Below are 19,317 nucleotides of genomic sequence, written 5' to 3'. Positions count from 1 at the left end.
TTGGCCACCTTCATTGGGGGTGGGAGGGCAGTGTGGTTTGCAGAACCTCGTTTTGGATAACAAATTAGAGAGTACCATTCCTAAACCACAAAGACTGGAGTGAGGAGTGGGAATGTGAGAGAAACAGCGCTGCAGAAACCAGGGTCAGTGACAAAGGAGTGGGAGGAGGAACTCCAGGAACTGGAGCTGAGATCCCCTGAAGCCTGTGGTGCAGGGGACCCTATGCTGGAACCTGTGGATGCACAAAGGAGGCTATGACCCCATGTGAAGCCCTTGCTGGAACAGGCTCCTGGCAGGACCTGTGGACCCATGCGAAGAGAAGCTCATATTGGAGCATGATGGAGAGGGAGGGATCCACATTATAGTTCACAGAGGTCTGTCTCCCATGGGAGGGACCCCCTGCTGGAGCAAGGGAAGAGTGGGAGGAGTCCTCCCCTTGAGGAGGGAAGAGCAGCATAGACAATGTATAACGGACTGCAGTCCCCATTCCCCATCCCCTGCGAGGAGAGGATGGAGAGAAAACTGGGAGTGAAGTTGAGCCTGGGAAGGAAGAAGGGGTGGGGGGAAGGTGTTTGTAAGATTTGGCTTTATTTCTCATTACCCTACTCTGATTTGATTGGTAATAAATTCAGTTAATTTCCCCCAGTCAAGTCTGTTCTGCCCATGATGGTAACTGGCAAGTTATCTTTCCCTGCCCCCAGTTATCTTTCCCTGCCCTTATCTCGTCCCATGAGCCTTTCATAATATTTTATCTCCCCTGCCCAGCTGAGGAGGGGAGTGACCAAAGCCACTTTGGCCTGATGTCTTTCTTACTAAAATTGGTAAGAAAGATGCCCGTAGACTCAATAAACAACTTGTCAATAGCCAAGAAAACTAAGATTTTCAAATAGTGTCAGGCAGACAATGAGGGCCAAAACATAGGTCTGGACAGCTCTTCCCAAGTCTACTTGGAGACAAATTCTGCTATCAACTTTTTTTTCATGGAGGTTTTTTTAGGATGAGACACTTCATGCACGCAGACATGGACAGCAGCATGTATACTTATATTACGCTAAATAACAAGACAGTTCAATTCCACAGTGGCAGAGATAAGACTGAGTCACACAGAAGGCACCTTGATGTCCCCAGGATGAGGATTATGGCATCTATCAATGTAATTATCTAATTAAATTAGAGATTTAATCAAATCAAAAGGGTTTTTTTCCCTATTTCACTAAAACAGAAACCCTTTCTTCTTTAACTGCCCAATCAAAGCAAGCCACCCCTGAAAATGAAAAAAACCAAGTTTCCCAAAAAACCACACTCATCAAGATGAAGCACTCTAGGGAAACAAGTATAACTTCACTATGCCGTGGACTTGGATCAGACAACCTCCAAAGGTGTTGTCTGACTTACTGTATCATTATATTAAAAACAAGGGTCAAACCTGCCATACTAAAACCTGGAAAACCTAGCGTGCCTAGCTGTTCCTCCAGGTGAAGGCAAAGGAATGTCACTATTGCAGCTGTAGTATTGGCAGCACATCACCTTCACATCCACAAATCTGACATCATTAAAAGAGGCTTTCATTACAGTAGCTAGTCTCTGATTAGTTCTCCTAGGTATTTAATTCCCTGCTCTTGAAGTGCACAAAGCTTCTCAAGTATGATGTGCAATATTCTGCTCTCTTATCTGATCAAGAGGATTATTAGCAATTCCAAAATCCACAGCTCTGTACATGTATGAGAAAGCAATTTCCATTTTCTCCCTATTTTGTGACCAAGTATTTATAGGTCATTTCATGCCAAGTTACAAATCCTTTCTCTAATAAGCATTCAGCTCACTGAAAACAAACTCTTAATTATTACTGAAGTATATACCTACATCTTGGTTATGAGAAAATAAACAGAAGGCAGAAAGGGGAAGATGAACAGAAAATCAGAATTTTCTCCTCATAAATTGAGAAAAAACCCCATCCTTTTGCTATTTATGTCACTGAGACTTGTACAATTAATGCAAAGGGTTAAAGAATTAAATATTCCCCAAGAGTTCAAGTCACTGTACATAAATACTGTTGTGACTACAGATTGCAAAAGAACGGAAACACAGTAAATCATCCCATTTTTTCTGAGAAATTCTGGGACTATGTTCTGAATTTCCAGGAACAGAAGATAAACACTGCCAATTCTCACTGCTGGATTTTTATTGAAGAGTTCAAGAATTTGGAAAGGGCTCCTGAAAGCCACTGAAAGATAGTACAAAGCTAGAGATTGTTTTTAGGAGAATGCACTCAGTGTGACTGGTTTATGTGCTAACTCCTGAGAAAGTTAAAAGAAAAAGAAAAAAAACAACTCTTAAACAAGACCTGAAAGCTTCTGAAAGGAGCAAAGGTTGCAAACAAAGAGCCTAGTAAGAAATTCAGAGCTCTATACTTTGCTCATCTCCCAAAAAGCAGAAAAAATGAAGAGCAGAGTTGGATTGGCAACAGGGAATCTGAAAGGTTATTCTGTAGTGCACACTCACTTATCCAGGTTCTCATTTTTCTTGTTTTGAATGTAATCCCAAACTCTGATGTGTCAATTTATTCTTATGTTGAAGTTACAGCATTAAGGTCCCAACCTTGAGATCTCTGGACCAGTATCCTCCATAGACTTTCATTCATATTAAGTCAGAAAATGTACTGAAAAAATAGAACACTTTGCACTCTAATCTAGAGCATATTTAGTTTAACCTTCTTTCAGGCCTTTACCAACAAAATGCTGGCACTGCAGCCAAATTTGAAAGACAAGTTGATGAAAGCTCCTAAGTCAGATTTAGTAGGGGTGGAAAAACAGATGTTCAGGGTTTTTTTAATGCAAACTTCAGTTCTGACAGAAGGCACAGTAGTTGTGAATGGGCTTCCAAAGCTAGTCTTCAAACTGGTTATAAGTACTTAGGGTAGTTAATACACAGTAAGCTATGACCCAAATTAAATGAGTCACTTTCCCACCATCTTAAGTCACCCATGTTGCTCTGACACTTCTAGTCTGCTGACTGCCCCAGACTAAAGCAGATTATCTACAGGGTTTGTCAGAGAAAAGAAGTAACAATGAAAATTCACATTCTTACTTCCTATGAACCAGTAAAGATACTATTTTCACAAGAATGACTGATGTTCAGTTAAAGAACTTGCAGCTCAAACATGAATGCATATAATGTCAAATTTCTCTTACATAGCTCTCCTCTCCCTCAGCTTTGCATCATGACTCAGATGATGCTCTAAATGAATTGGAAGCATAATTTCACAGTGCATCAAAATTATGAAGTCCAGGCACATCTATTCATATATTCTTTTAAAATCATAGATCCAAGTATAGTAACAGATTTTCAGGACACCCAATTTCTCAACATCCATTCTATTTTTATAGCTGCAAAAGCAGTTATAAAGGAACTGTTATCTTTTTCCTGTTATCAGGAAAAGCATTCAGGTACATTCAGCTGACAACTCAGCATATATTAACACTAGATTTTTAACTCATTTAAGGTTTCATGTTGGGGGAAAAAAAAATGTAAGTTGACACATTACAAAGCATGCACAAGTACTATAGTTTTTTGGGGAATTTTGTTGTTGTTTATGTTTGGGTTTTTGCTTTTCTTCCAAATGAGTAGCATGACTGTAGTAATCACTACTAGTAATGTTTCTCTTGCGACAAAGGGAAAAGGTTTTAATGTCATACAACACTGTTTAATTATTTGTATATCTGCAGGGTCCAAAATCATAACTGAATGCTCAGGGTGATAATCACATTATGAAAACAAGAGATAAGAAGTGCAAAAAGAAAAGGTCACATCCAAACTAACGAATTTGCAGTTCCATAAAAAATACAAAGCATGCATAATGCCAACTAAAACTGCCCAGAAAAGGGAACTGTTACATGCATAGTACCTTTGAAGTTATCTGAGGGCTTTTTAAAACATACTCTTTGTAATATGCCATATTGGCTGCTTAGATACAGTACAATGACTCAAAAAAGCATAGGATCTAACAAAGTGTAAAAATCTCTGCCTTTGTTCCTACAAATATAGCATTCAGAAAGCATTGATACATTTCAGTGCAAGGCATTTCACTGATTTTGTAGCTTGCCATTTTTTTTTAAATAAGTGACTTCTCCCAAGTATGAAATGGCTATTTGGAAGACAAATATCAAATCTTAATCAGTATATACTAGTGACCCAATTTTTTTCAGCAGCAGATTCTGAATACTGGATGGTAACAGAGGCTCTATTCCCAAATGTTAGCAAAACCCAGAGAATTGCCAGACAGCTATTAGCAGTTTGATGAAAAGTTTGAATGCACAATCAATCACCAGCACACAGCAATATGATGCTACAAGCTGACAGGAACATGCAGTTTCACGACTTACTATCCGATAAGGAAGATGTAAAAAGGAGTCTGGGCAGCCAGCTAAAGCCATTTGTTCCTTCAAATTTTCTTCAAATTACATCTACTGCTTCCCAGGACCTGCAGAGTACAAACAAACTGTCAGAAACCATACTGAAGACATTTCATCAACTTATTATTGAAAACAGTTGGAGGGGAAAGACCAAGAAGAGCAAGATGAGGTGATGAGGATTTGCATCAACTTGGGAGTAGCAATTCTGCACATTTGCTGTCTGTAGCCTAGAAAACACATTCAATTTGGCATTTCATTTAAAATCCCAACATAACTATCCTCAGGTCATCCTTTAAAACTATTCTCATCTTTTATTTCCACTATCCAGGCAAAATGAAAGCCTCTCTTTCATTGCAAAGCACCAAAGCCTTGACCATTTAAAAATTGGCTCTCACCAATTGAGGCTATCTTCTCAGTTGTGGAAAGAAACCACTGAAATCATTGAGTTAATTAGGATTAAGATGACAGTCACTTATCATAGAATCATTTAGGTAGGAAAAGACCCATATGATCATCAAGATCCTTATGTAGCATTAGCCTTCAATGCCTAGTTACCAACATCAACCTTTACCCTTTCCTGCCTGCCTTTTCTCTCATGATTTTATTCTCACACAATCTATCAAATAGGGTGCCCCATACAAATTCATTCAAGTCTTGCATTTGCTCTTTTGAGTGATCATCAGCAACAATTTTTCAAGGTGAGCTGTGTTTCTTTTAAGCATAGCTTCTGTGATCTGATACAGCTTTAAAAGAAATTGGCAAACATTTAGAGGTACATATGGCTAAAGAACTAAGAATGACAAAAGAGAAGGCAGTATTAAGACATGTCAAAGTTATTTTAACTGCTGCCTTATAACAAAGGAAATAAAAATAAACAAAAATAAATAAAAGTTTAAAGCACTATTTGCTGGTCCAGCATTTTTTCCACTGATATTCAGCTGGAGACATCTCTGCAGACTAAGACAAGTGATGTCATCTCCAAGCAGATGAAAGAAGGGTGACTGGGGTAGAGAGAGCAGGCTAAAAACAGAGCCAGAACTTTTACTTCTACCACAAGTGAGCTCCTGTAAGGCAGGCAAACTCCTGGGAGCTCCTTTCCAGGAAGTAGTTACTGGGCTTCTGCAGTTTTCCCCAATCAATTCTTACAGCCAATTATCTCGGGAGGAAACTGCTTTTGGCAACAGCAAGTCTGAAAATCTATTCAACCCAATTTGCATAGATCAAGTTGTTTATTCTAGGTAAGTAAATGCTATGGAAAAAGAAAGTTTACACGCAAAATCTTACAGCATTCACAGTGGGGGATGAAGCAAGGGGAGGCCAGCTCAAACATCTAACTCTCTAGGCACAATACCCAACTTGTGCTATTGCTAGTCTTTAAAAATATAAACAATGGTCTACAGGCATCTATTTCTCCGCACTTAAAAGTTTGCAGTAAGTTTTTAAGACTGATCTGAATATTTCACTCTAATCACCCAGTTTGTTCCAGGAGAATTAAGCATCAATTTAAGAAAAGCTCTTAAAAACCTTTTAACTTTGGGAAGTACAGTTTTCTGTAAGCTAATTTCACCTATAGTGAAATTTCACCTATAGTGAAATTAGGCAAGCCACTGAAATAGCTGTTCTGAAGCTGGTAAAATGCATCAAGAACAAAAAGAACTGTATTATCAACCTCTAAACCCAAAAAAGTTTACGTAAAGGGATAAGGGAAAAGAATTCAGCTTTATACTGCAACAGTTTTATGTTTATTATCACTTCAATATTTAGAAAACAGGAAAAGGCACAACTGATGCAAATTTAATGGTAGGTTATTTAGGACTGAATATCAAAATACTGTCTTTTGATGTTTCAGCAAAAAGCTCCAATTCATTTATAGCAACATAGATTAAATATGTTTCTAAACAATACCAGACCAATTTGTCTACTCTAGGGTGTGCTGCAGTTTATGCCACAGCCGTATTATGCCAATGGAAGATCATAAATTACCTCAAACAATAGTTGGAGTCAAAACTGCATAATTCATCAAGAACCATTTGCTTTACTGCTACATTCTTGAGTATTCATTTGTTAACACTGCAGAAACAGAGGAAAGCAATCTCTAGATGATATCATTCCTGGTCAGTCACACATTAACACTGATTTAAGATCGCATCTCTTTTGTCTGTCTAAAAGCAGTTAATCAAACTAGTCCTACCCTAGGAATACAAAAAGCCTTTGCTCACCTTTAAGATCTAAGGCCCTGTTGTAACACATCAACAAACAAATTCTATAGGGACAAAACTCTATACTTATTCATGTGTTCAGCAGATAAACATTAGGACTTAGAAAGAATAAATAAATCAACTTTTCCTTTGCTGTTGCCTTAAACATGATTTTTAGCACTTCTCTTCAGGGACTGTAGCTGCATAGAGACATACATGTTCTTTCCACACAAGTTAAACAGCATAAATCGCAAAGAGGTATTCAAGTGCCAAGTTACTGCCCTTTTCCTAAAATGCCTTAGATGGGGGAGGGAAATTCCAAAGGATTGTAAATAGAAAACAAGCCATGTAGTCAATCACTGTTACAAAACTCACCACATTCAGTGGCGAGAACAACTGTCATGTAAGATCAAGCGAGACAGCCTGTGCACATTCATAACCAAGCACTTTCATGTGCCATTATTGGCTTAAGAGTTCTGCCTTGGACAGAGTCCCTGAAAGAAGGACAGTCATGATAAACGAAGTTTCAAAGGTCATAAGACTAATTTTTGGTATGACATTCTCTAGATTAAAGAATAGACTATTGTAAGGCATAGCTTTGATGTCCCAGTCTCTCAGAAATGTTAAACCAACTCACATAATCTAAACAAAGATTGGTATTCATCCCGCATGGAAAACACTGCAGGTATGCATCCTGGAGATTGTTGCTGCTCTGAATGAGTTGTTTAAGTCACAATCAAATTATCCACCTAACCAGTAGATTATGTTATTTATTAACTGTAAATTAAGCCCATCACCAGGTATGTTTTTTTGATTTATCACTTGCTCTCTGCACATTCCCAGCAGAGGAAACGATATCTCGCCCAGCACTCTGGAAGCAGACACAGCCTACGCACCTACAGATACTGCGGTAGGAAAATGGCAGGGGTATGGTCACTCTGCCAATTCAGGAAGTTTTCCAGGTTCTACATGTGCCATCTGTCAAAGTCTTTAAATTCAAGAGAAAAATAATTTTTAAAATGCAATTGCTTGCATATTAGTTGGGAACAAGAGGAAGGACAAAAAAAAAATATTTTAACCTGGCAGAGATGCAAAAAAAGCTCCAGAGCTCTTGAAAACTGGATTTATGCTCTTTTATGAAAGGTAACTTAACAAATATATTGAATACTATACCCTTTTAAGTATTTCATTATTTTTCTTCTGTAATGTTCTGCTCTCTGTAACTGAACTACTATGAAACAGGAAAGGGAAAAAGCTTCAACACAGCCTTAAGTTTTGACCTGTCTGAAGACCTTTCTCTAAAACCTCAGGTTTAACATAACTAAATATCACCATTCCATTTCTCCCCACACTACAGCATGATGCTCAGCAGACCAAACCTGGATTTTCCTAAGAAACTAGAACAAACCCTTAAAGCAACTGAGTTCATACAATATTCTCCCCTAAGTTACCTTCAGGACTGTCTGGGTTAAGTCTACTTGACCTATAATTTAACATCTTAAAGATTCAGCACCTAGGAAAGTGTTCTGGTTTTTTTCTACAGACATATATGTATCTATGTACATCTGCATCACTGAAGCAGGTTTTCAAGATGAAGCAAATAAATGGATACATCCAGCAATCCTCTACAACACAGGGCATGAGGACCCATACTCTGAAACTTTATTCCCAATCTACTCCTATTGCCATAGTTACAATGGAAATAAATTTGGATACAAGCAGCATGAGGCATGCCAGTGAATCTTCTGTTCAGCTGAAAGACCTGACAGCTAGCAATGTCCCCAGCTGCACTGAAACTGCGGGACCCAGATGTGCTTTTGCATGCAAGATCCACACAACTTCTCACAAGAATGAAGCCTGAATGACAACTATGTGGGCTGAAAAGCAAGTGCCATCAGGTTCCCTAGCTGGCTGGACCAAGGAAACTAGATCATAGAACACCCATGGCAGCACACAAGTTTGACATCAGATTTCATTGTAGCTTTAGTAATCAGTATGTATAAGGATTTCTAAAGCATGTTGCCCTCTTTCAGTGATAGTTTCAGGTGGAGACTGTGCCAGTTTACAAGAATGAGGATGCCCTCCACTCCCAAGGTAAAAACTTGGCCAGCAGGACTCAAAGGTTCATTAGTGCAGGCTGTCAAACAGATAAAACCAAAAGACTGACTTCAAACCATACTGGCAGCTTTCCGCACACAGAACAACACAGCATGGCTTTGCTGGTACTAAGAGGACTGGATCCATCATCTCAAACATTTTATTGACCACTTTCCCAATTTACTAAGTCCAAACATATGCTTGCTTCTCTCCCCAGCTCTAAATGTCCCTCCTTGCACTCCAAGTCTCCAGGTTTTCCATGCTGGAAAATAATACTTGGCCAGCTTTCCTTCAAACAAGTTTTTTCCTCCAAAACACCTCCCCAAATACTCCAGAAAGGCATCACTCTCCAACCGCAAAAGATTCAACAACATACTCCTTAACACCCTGATGGCCTACTGAGATTAGCAGCAGGTAATATTTAAGAATACTTGCAGCTTTCCCACTTCCCTTGCACAAGTTGGTATCTGCAAACACGTTTTGTTACACATACATACCCAAAAGGCATTTGCAAGTCTATGATACAGAGCAACTGCCTAACTACAAAAATACTTTGAACATCTTTGAAAACAAAGCATTGTTCTAGTTAAAATTTCAAGTGAGTGTTGCACACTAAAATGAAAAGCACTGTTCAAAATATAAATCATCAATCAAAAGCACTTCAGTTATGTCCAAACACTCCCACGAATCCATACTAAAAAATCTGGTCTTATAAAAAAAAGGGAATATAATTCTTTTTGCCATTCTTAATTGCAAAGCTGTTAGTCTAAATATTACACCTTGTAAAGGAAGCCACTTGCCATTGTAATTTTGCCAGAAAGTGAAGAATCTTGGCAACAGCAATTCAGGCTTTTGAAAGCCAAAACAGATATATACTTCAGAAGAAGCACAGAAGAGCTGATGCCATCCCACTTCCAGTCTTGCCAAATAAAATTAAATAAAATATATGCAGTTCAGCATTTTTTTGTTTCCTGAATCTGCCTAAAATTTTGAAAAGGCTCAAGACTCATAACCTGTGAATTAATGTTTACCTCCTGGCACAGCAGGTTCACTGACAGCAAAAATAAAGTCCTGGGAGAAAAATAGTACTTAGCCCATCTACGTAAGGATTTTCCCCCTTATATCCGAAGTAAGTAGTTCAGTTAAAAACAAATAAAAAAAACCAACCACAAAAAAAAAAAAAAAAAAAAAACAAAAAAAACAAAACAAAACACAAAACCCCAAACCTATAATGAACTTTAGAAATATTTCCCAAACTGCAGTTTCACCATCTCCCTTGATCACTGAAAATCTTGTTCTGCCTTCTTAACAGCTAAATCCATAGCTTCGAAGCAGGAACTTTGTCAACTAAACAGAGACTGTACCCAAGTCTAAACAAAATGTTAACTAGACAGAAACTGATATAAAAAACTATGCAGTATACAGGAGACAACCCCATCAGCAAGCCATATGCAGAGTTAGGGCAGGTCCACAGATGCATGACTGGGACAGGATATACATAGGGAAGCAGCCGAAGGTGAACTTCTGAGAATGCAATGACTAACGGTCTCTAATTTCATATATACAGTTCCTCACATTCTTTGCCTCCAGAGAACCAAAAAAATACTGTCTTTATTCTCTGTGTTGTCATTGTCTAACTGTCCCCCCCCCATCCCACCTCAATTTAGTCACATTTCTTGCAAAACAGAATCCAAAGGTTTATAATTTTGGGAAGCAGTCTAAATAATTATTTCCTTATCTTATTTTAGGCTTTTATTATTCAACCTGAAGATTTAGAGTGAAGTTATACAACAGTCAAGATGATTTAATAGCTTGTTACTACCAAGAACAGGACAGACATCCCACTCTCTCCATCAGCCCTTGCTCTGCTTTCTTCCTTCACTTCCTCCCAGCAACTTCATGGCACTCCCTCCTTCTCCTACTTTTGTGTCATGTATGGTCCTTAATGAGTTCAGCTTGTGTTAATTAATGTATTTATTTTGCTGGGATAGTGTTCTGCTAAGGAAGCAAGTGCAATAAACTTAGTTCTGACAGGCAGTTCAGCTGGCACAATGTGAATGGCAGGAGACCACGAGTAAGAAGGGAAAGGAACAGGATCACCCTCTTCCAGTGGCAGCAAACTACTGCATTGGCCAAGGAAACCTGAACTTTCATTTTCTTTGTTTACTGCCCTTGGGACATGGCAAACCTTTCCTACTGCATGCACGTCTGTGAGAATTACTGTTTTCCAGGCATCCCACAGAAGTTAAACAACTGGAGAAATCTCCAAATAAAATATAAAGTTGCATTTTTCTCAAAGCCATTTACTTTCACGTTGTGGTACCAACTCAACTGAAGTCTGCTTCTGTTGCATACTTACCAAAACACTGCTTTTTGCATTTGACACACTAATGAGCCCTAATGCTTTCAACCTTCAACTGATGTGAACACATGGAATGGTGCTCTGGGGTGGAATTTGAAAGCCAATGGCTCTAGACCCCCCAACCCAGAGACTAAACTACACACAAGACATTTTTCTACCCAACTCCCATACAATTAGAACAAGTTCAGCCTGACAAAAGTTAGGAGAGAAAATAGTTGAAACACATGCAAAAAAGGTTTGATAGAGGGACTTTTAAATTCATAGAGTAGCAACCTGTAGCAAGGATGCCCTGTTCCCAGCTTCTGTTCCCTCATTTCTCGACAACACTCCTTTATTTTGGAGGAGAATATTCCAGAGTACACAAAAGCCTTTCCTCCCCTTCTGGCTGATGCAAAAGACAGATATAAAAAAAAAAAATAAACAGAACAAAAGGCAATCTCCTATCACATTGCCTACTGATCAGTTTTACAAGCATTTTACGCTTGTTTCATCCAAATGATCCATTCACCAGTCATTACAGCTATTCAAGCCTATTTTTCTTTACTGGGACACTTTATGCAGGGGGCTCAGCAAAGTTTCTCAATGAGCCCGCTAGTTTTTTTAACACCATACTGGTTACAGACGGCTGACCATAAGACACTTCAAAACCAAAATGCACAGAAAGCTATAGACAGAGAGATCTGTCAATACCATCCACATCCCTTCTTACATCTCTCCTGCGCTCCAGACTCTTCAGGTGAGTTAAAATACTTTTCCTGGATCTAAAACTTCATCATAGTGAAGAAAAGACATTAGACATTAGGTTTTTCACTTTGATGATTTACAGGGTTTAATACTGATAGTTAACACAATCAACACAAGTGTCACTTGCTGTTCTCCTGGTAAAAGATTTTTTAAGAGTTATTGACTAGGACTTTCAAAAGCTTTTATTTAGACATCAAGGTTCATGTTTTTAAAGCAAATCAATTGACAGAGGCTTTTACAGTTATCTATAATTTATGCTCATGAATAAGCACTAATTTATTTACATTGTCTAATGCCATATAAATACTTGAAGCTGGAAGGCAAGTTTAGACATTTCAATTCAAACAACAGGCCACTCACTAAGACAGTATCTTTTTGAGATACTATTAGACGAGTATGCAGGTTATTCTCAACATATTTCATTTGTATGGTTAGAACACTCTGAAAAAAATCACATGCTGCGAGCAGAGATGCATTCCCCAATAGCAACAATTCACCCTCCAAAGAATTTGGGAGTGATGTATTTCCAAATGTGCTTTATTTTAAAGAATTCAACTGTGGAAACAATTACTATAGAGACACCACAGTAAGTAACAATAGCAAGGAGTAAAAATAAAAAAGCAAACCAATTTTACATCTCATACACGGCAGGGTAAGAGTTACCATCGTGTATCTTGTGATAACTCAGTAAAGCCAGGAGAGCCCTGGACTCCATCAACCCCGAGCAAGCAGATGACCATGAACTCTGCTTCTAATTCCAAAGAGTGCAAGGAGGCAACTCCAGGAAATACGGTGTTTCTCTTGGGATGAACAGAAAATCCTGTCTATTCAAGAGGGTTATAATAAAGAAGCGTAAACGATAACACAAAGAAACTTAAAGGAATACACACACTCTTGACTGATTACCTGGAACATAAAAACTGTACCCAGTTTGGAGGCTGCACTTATTCACTCACATGCAATGAAGCACCAGCAGTGCCAGAGCACACTCAACTGCAAAAAACTGCTTGTGGTTTTAAGATACTGATGTCATAGATACCTCATGTGTACTTTAACGCTGCCTTACTAACAAATCACAACAATCTCTTCTTAGAGCAAAGAGACCATTTTGTAATCTCAGATGCATTTGCTGGCATTATGCAACACACAAGCTTCAAATCCACGGGTGGCTTATAGTTAGCAGCAGGCAATCAGTGCAGACTTTCAAACAACAACTAAAATGTTACCAGTGCTCTGTTCTTGATTACAGGCTAGGAATGTCTATAAATAAATAAATAAATAAATAAAGTATATTGGACATGCAAAAGTCTTTCTTAACCCCTTTTGCTTTTCAGCCCTTGAAAACCAGTTTCAAGCTGACATCTCAAAAGCGAGTATGCTGACCTACTTGCAAATATAATACCACCCTGGGACAAACAGGGCATAGCTTTCTCAAATAAGTGTAAGCAAAACAGAAAATAAACCTACAGAATAGGTTAATGTTTTGTAGAAGGGCTAATGTTCAATGAAAAGCTGAAATCTGGCCAATTGATCACGTTTCATGTGCATTAGTGTACATTTCTTTATTGCTATTAACAGGTACCTGCAGAGAGGAAGAAAGAGAATTATTCCCTCCTTTGATACTGAAGGTCACAAGGTCACCAAAATCCCAGCTTAATGAAGACTCTGTTGAGGTTGTAAGTGTCAGAGCTTCCACCAACCCTTTCGAAATGCAGTGTTGGAAAGCACAGTAAAGAAAACTGAAATAATACCACACAGGCTTCATAGACTATGTCAACTTAATTAGAATGGTATTTTGGCAGCACCGAAAGATTATATATCGAAGGCTGGGTAGCAGGCCAAATACTCGACTAGAGTATTTTGCCAAGCCACCTACATTAAAAGCTACTTCCCTGTACTTTCAGGGTGCCATAAAGGAAATCTGTTGTTTCAGGCCTTACGAGACTATTTAACAGAGGGATGAAATGCTGAGTATCACCATCACTGAAGGTTAACTAGATACACGTTAAAAAAGGAACATGTCTAGTTAACCTTCAGACTACAGAGCTGATGAAGGGGAACATTTGTTCTCAAAGGGTATAGGCTCCAGATGTAGCCAAAGTGCCTTCCCTATGTACCAATGTACTTTAACCCACAAAGCACCTGTACTCCAAGCCTGGAACCCACACACAGGTCCCATCTGCATTCTCCCACCTCCAAGGTTGTCCGACTGGTACTGGCAGCAGTAGTAAGGATGGAAAAGGCAGCACCTAAGTGTCCCCACACATAACATCATTTTACAGGCCTGCAGTACATTGCCCACAGAAGCAAATCAACATCCAGGCTACACAAAGAATTGACCACAACACTAATATAGGATATGAAGAAACTCATATACTCTAGGCGATGGTATGCGTACAGGAGAAATGTACACCCCTGCACTGCCACATCAGTCAGTGAGGAGAAACAGGCTCTCCTTATGTACAGTCCATCTCATTACACAGCAGCTATCTAAAAGATGTTAGAGAAAGCTGGGGTTTGGATGAGATGAGCTCTAGAGGCCACTTACAACCTACACAATTCAATGAAGCACACCACTGCAGCACCTGGTTCTTTCCACTGACTACAAAGGGAATTTAGCAAACTGGCTCAGATGTAGCCATCCACAGTCTAAAGGCACAAAAGCAGCCAGAGGAATCCCTCCCCAATGTTCAGCACCTAAGCTTTAAACTCTCAGCACCTTTGGACAAGAGTGAAAACTATGCCAGACCAGCCCTGCTGGTCTCAGATTTTTCATCTCTGTACTGCAGGAGTCAATCCTGACAAAGCTTCAGTTTCTCCCAGCAACTCTCAGGGTTTGATTTCACTCAGGGTGTGTATACATATATATATATATAATACACGTACTCTTACAAGTTCATGTAAACTCTGTAAACAGATGAAGAGATTCTTTATCTGCAGCACAGAATGCAACAGAAAACTCTTTCAGCTGACAAGGCAGAACTCAGTACACTTAAACAAAACAAAACAAAAATATGTCAGTTTTCTTCCCTGAACTTCCTTTGCTGTTCAAGGCAGAGATTTTGTTCACACTTTGGTTTTCCAAAAAGTTCTCCCCCTTCCAAAATACACTGCAGTGTAATAAAACAAAAGATTTACCAAAAAGGCAGGCTAGCTATCTTGCAAAAGCCTCTGTGAACATCAGAAATTTGAAATTTTTAACTGCTGCTGTTAATTGAAGAAATAACAATTCAGAAAGGTTTTTTAGCTTTGTATTTTGATCTGTGAAAGCATTCACTCATAATTAATACAATCAATTTGACAGATGCATCAGAAAAGTCTTGATTTTCATTTCAGCCTCACTAATTAGCAGTTCTATTTTATTAAAACCCAGCTCTGCGCAAAGAGATGGCTTCACACAACTGCCTGCTTTACATAAATACCTCCCACAGGCTTTCATGCTACTTTCTGTCATTAGAAGAGGGTGAATATTCCCTTCACCTAAGGCTTTGATGCTTACAGATCTCAGCAATCACTAGCTTGTAATATTCCCCATCTCCTTCAAATGGACAGCAGAACCACAGAATTTGCCGCCAGCGTCTGATACTCTCTCCTCTTTATGGCATTACTGGCCTTAGATAAATTAGACTATGGCTTGCAAAGTATCAGATTTGTTTCCTGCAACATCTCTGCCCACGCATCTTTTCCAGTCCAATAACTCATATAAGTCAATAGCCTAAAATAAGCAGCACAATTTTCATGAGGACTGTATCATTTAAGTACATGACAACCTCTTCATTATACAAAACCAAAAAGCTTCTCTCCAAAACACAAGACAGAAACAGAAGTTCACTGAAGCCAGTTGCCTCTTGAGCCAGATTTAAAAAGGCTGCTCCATACAGAACTGCTCTTCTCTCCATGGCAGGAGACGATAGCCATTGTTCCCAGAGAAGCACCCAGTTGTAGAACTTCCTAGTGCTGTCTCCTAAGATACTGGCATACCCTTATTCTCTGCTGCTGCAGAAACGCAACAACACATTGCATAATGCAGCACTCCGGTCAGTCTCAGTGGGACTATGCAGAACAGTGAAACGTGCAGCAGGAATAACATGGATATAATTTTTCCCATGGCAGCAAGTAGCAGCACTGGTCAGAAAATGTCTTGCAGCTAGAGTTAAGAAATGTAAGATTATAGAAAACTACTACCAACAGATGGAGAGGGAGAAATATTGAACACACCAGGAAACAACACTCATGAATTTTTCCCATGGTCTGAGGAACAGAAAGACATGGTTGGTTTTCTACCAGACTTCGAGGATAGATCCCTAAGTCTTAGGACAGATCTCTGTCTAGCAGGTTAAGCCTTTTAAGATTTAAATGCCTCATGAGATCCACTTTTAAAAACACAAAAAAAGACAACTGGAAACCGCAGTTTAGTGCCAAGTCAGAACACAAACATTTCCCTCTGTAAAGGCCACAAGTGCCACGGACTAGGCTCCAGCTCCCAGCACTTGAGCAGCACTGAAGTTTTCATTCTCTGGATGGGAAGTACAACACTGCTGAGCATTTGCTCTGCAGACAGTTAACATATCATCCCATTTAGTCAGACAAAATTAAGTAAATGTGCCATTCGTTACTGGAAACCCTCTCCCTGGTATCCAGTGACAGGATGTACGAGAATGGTTCACAGCTGAGTCAGGGGAGGCTCAGACTAGAGATACAGAAATGATTCATTTACCAAATGGTTGGTCAAACACTGGAACAGGCTTTCTAGAAAGGTGGTCAATACCCCAAGTCTGTCAGTGTTTAAGAGGCACTTGGACAATGTCCTTAGAATTGTGCCTTGACTTTTGGTCAGCCCTGAAGTGGTCACACAGTTAGACTGGATGATCACCTTCAAACTGGAATGTTCTATTCCATTTGTTGGACATTCGAGGAACATTGTTTTATACCAAAATGGCTTTATCTGAGCAAATGCTATTTAACTGAAGTTCAGGACATTCTCTTTCTTGAATTTGTAAATTTTTTCCTGATCCAAGTCAGGCTTTGAGGCAACACTGAATATAACTACTTCTAGAAGTGTCCATCTCTGAACACTCAGGTGCTCTCTTGCCATCAAATTTAAGCTTATGGAAAAAACAACAGTCAGTTGAGAAGTAGTAAAATTCCCCTTAACAGCCCTATTCTGTCTCAAAGTAAGAGAATCAGTCAGTTAAAAGCAGTTTAGGAAAAACAATTTTATTTGACATTGAAATGGACTGAGAAGTTCAGGGGATCAACTGCTCTGTCCAAGGTGAGGGGCTGATAACATCCCACAGCCATCTCAGGAACCACTAGGCCACCCTGCCAGGGCAAGGTTCACAGTGTCCCACATTTTATACACTATTCTCACTTCTCATCCTGCACCCTCACTTCCAGCACATGGCTCTGAGCTAAACCATGCAAGTTTGCACTAATGGCTGACCAATAATGTTGGTCTGCGAGGGACCAGTTAACAATACGAATTTCACAAGCCCTCTATTACAAAACAGATATGAGCAAGTACTCTGTTGGCAATTAGAGCTCCAGCTTTATTTTATTTATTCTAGTATAAGAACAGATGTTGCAGTTATTCAAAGATTTTCACAACCTTAATTGCTGACCTTAATTGTTGTTAATCTTTCCCATGAAGTGGAGACAGACAGACGCCACCCTTATTTTGTGAAGAAGATAGTGAGCTGCAGGGTATGAATAATAAAAGACAGTATTGTCTGCCTTCTCCCTCCTGTGTGAAATACAAGGGTATTGGGATTGGCCGGCAGCATGGAAGAAAAAGAATGAATGACTCAGCTGTTTTATTTATTTTTTTGAAGGATGCATCTGCTGCAGGGTTGAGCCGTGACACTGACATTTCTTCCCCCTCCCTGGGAGCGGGTGAAGCTTCCAAGTGCAAGCTAAGGAAGCGCTGTATTTAGACTTCACGATGCCCAAAACAGCTGATACACAAAGCACCCTGTCCACGTTATTGAGCATCACTCAAGCTGTAGTATTAAGAAGAAACGTGTAGAGTTTCACAGGGCAGTATTAGGTTTCATAAACAAGTTCTCAGACTGGGCAAGAAAGCAGCATTTAATTATGTGCTAGAAATATTGTAAAAGATACATGAGAGCTTCCCAGGCCTTTTCCTTTGCCAGTGGGAGATTTGCCTGACACTTCTTGCTCAGGTGTGGAAATTTCATATCCATCTTTTTGCTGCAAAAGTTGGAGATTTAACCAAGAAGTATATTCCTCTGACTTTGTTCTGCCAAGTGTACTCAAAGATGTTAACTTGATGTCCCAGTAACTTGAGACCAGGCAACGCAGACAAGTTCAGAAATGAAACACAGGATGTACTGATGCTGTACCAGGCACACCCAATAACCTGTGACAAGAGCCGCAGAAGTCAGGGTAGTGGAAGATCAATTTCATGTTTATGGTTACCTTCAAACAAATGCCCAGGCTGAATTTGGGGCACAAGACTTAACCCAAAGACCAGCCTAGAACGGCACCTGCTACCAGCTCTAATGCAAAATACAGGAAATAAAGTCTTTCCCACCCCTCACCTCAAAACTCACCTTAGCTGTAAACGTCTTCTAGGTTTCTTGACAGAAAGAAAAGGTAAGGACTGCTTTGGTTTTAGTTCCTTAAGAAATATTATTTTTGCTCATTAAAAGAAGTCAAATAAGTCAACCAGGCACCACATATACTAAACAACTGCTGACAGATTACATTCTAAGAGCAGCATTAAGCAACTGTAGTAAGTTGCACAACAGAAAGCATTCAGTCAAGATTTCTAGAGGAAAATATCAAACTACCAAGCTATTAATTGTTGTCCTTACCCTGTCATGCACAAAGTGATTTGGACATAGCATGGAAGATGGAAAGTTATATCAGTTTTTAGAAACAAGTTCAATCTAAATCCAGTGAACTGAAGCATCAGGAAGTGACTTCTTTTCTGAAAGAACTATTTAAAACTAGATATCATGGACTTGAATAATAAATAAAATGGCATGAGGAAGAGTCAGTATAGTTTTTGCAGAAGTTACAACTCAAACCTACCCAAGGTTTATGATACTGTATGAATAAGACACATGTGGCCATTATCCCTAGGCTGGGGACACTTCAAAGGACCAGAGCTGCTGTAGTTTGCAGGAGCGGTTCCCTCTTAACACCCAGCTGAAGGGTAAGAATTAAAGGGAGGAAAACAGAGGGGGTTTTTCCATACAAGGAGTCTCCAGAATTACTGTCTTAAGTCTTGTTTTAAGTATCGTCTTAGAGGGAAGGGGGAGGTGGGGAGGGAGCAGACAGTATCTCACAAAGAAATACAGTAATACAGTATTAAGAATCCAGGAACTGCCACAAGCAAAGCAGACTCATGACAAGTCATTAAATCCAGGACACACCCACTTCTTGAAAACTGTGGGCTGTTACGACACTAAAAGGGTAAATAGAATGAAAAAGAGTACAGGGAACAGGAATTCCTAAATCAGAAATGAACAATCCTGGG

At 39.3% G+C, this 19,317-nt stretch overlaps 1 protein-coding gene across 4 annotated transcripts in view; it reads right to left on the bottom strand.

Moving 5' to 3' along the window:
* The window catches only part of GRB10 (growth factor receptor bound protein 10), a 149,955-nt gene that overhangs the window by 109,224 nt on the left and 21,414 nt on the right, over positions 1–19,317 (bottom strand). For all 4 annotated transcript variants that reach the window (XR_007630117.1, XM_050324916.1, XM_050323243.1 and 1 more), the window contains exon 2: positions 4,383–4,480. Coding sequence is in view for 3 of the 4 variants with exons in the window: in XM_050324916.1 (XP_050180873.1) it covers positions 4,383–4,433 (51 nt within the window). In the remaining variant the exon portion in view is untranslated. The remainder of the gene's footprint in view (positions 1–4,382; positions 4,481–19,317) is intronic.

This window comes from Myiozetetes cayanensis, unplaced genomic scaffold (assembly GCF_022539395.1).
Source record: "Myiozetetes cayanensis isolate MyiCay16 unplaced genomic scaffold, myiCay2020 scf1, whole genome shotgun sequence".
Lineage (NCBI taxonomy): Eukaryota > Metazoa > Chordata > Aves > Passeriformes > Tyrannidae > Myiozetetes > Myiozetetes cayanensis.
Note: the sequence above shows the minus strand (reverse complement) of the source record. Positions and strands in the feature narration are given on the sequence as shown.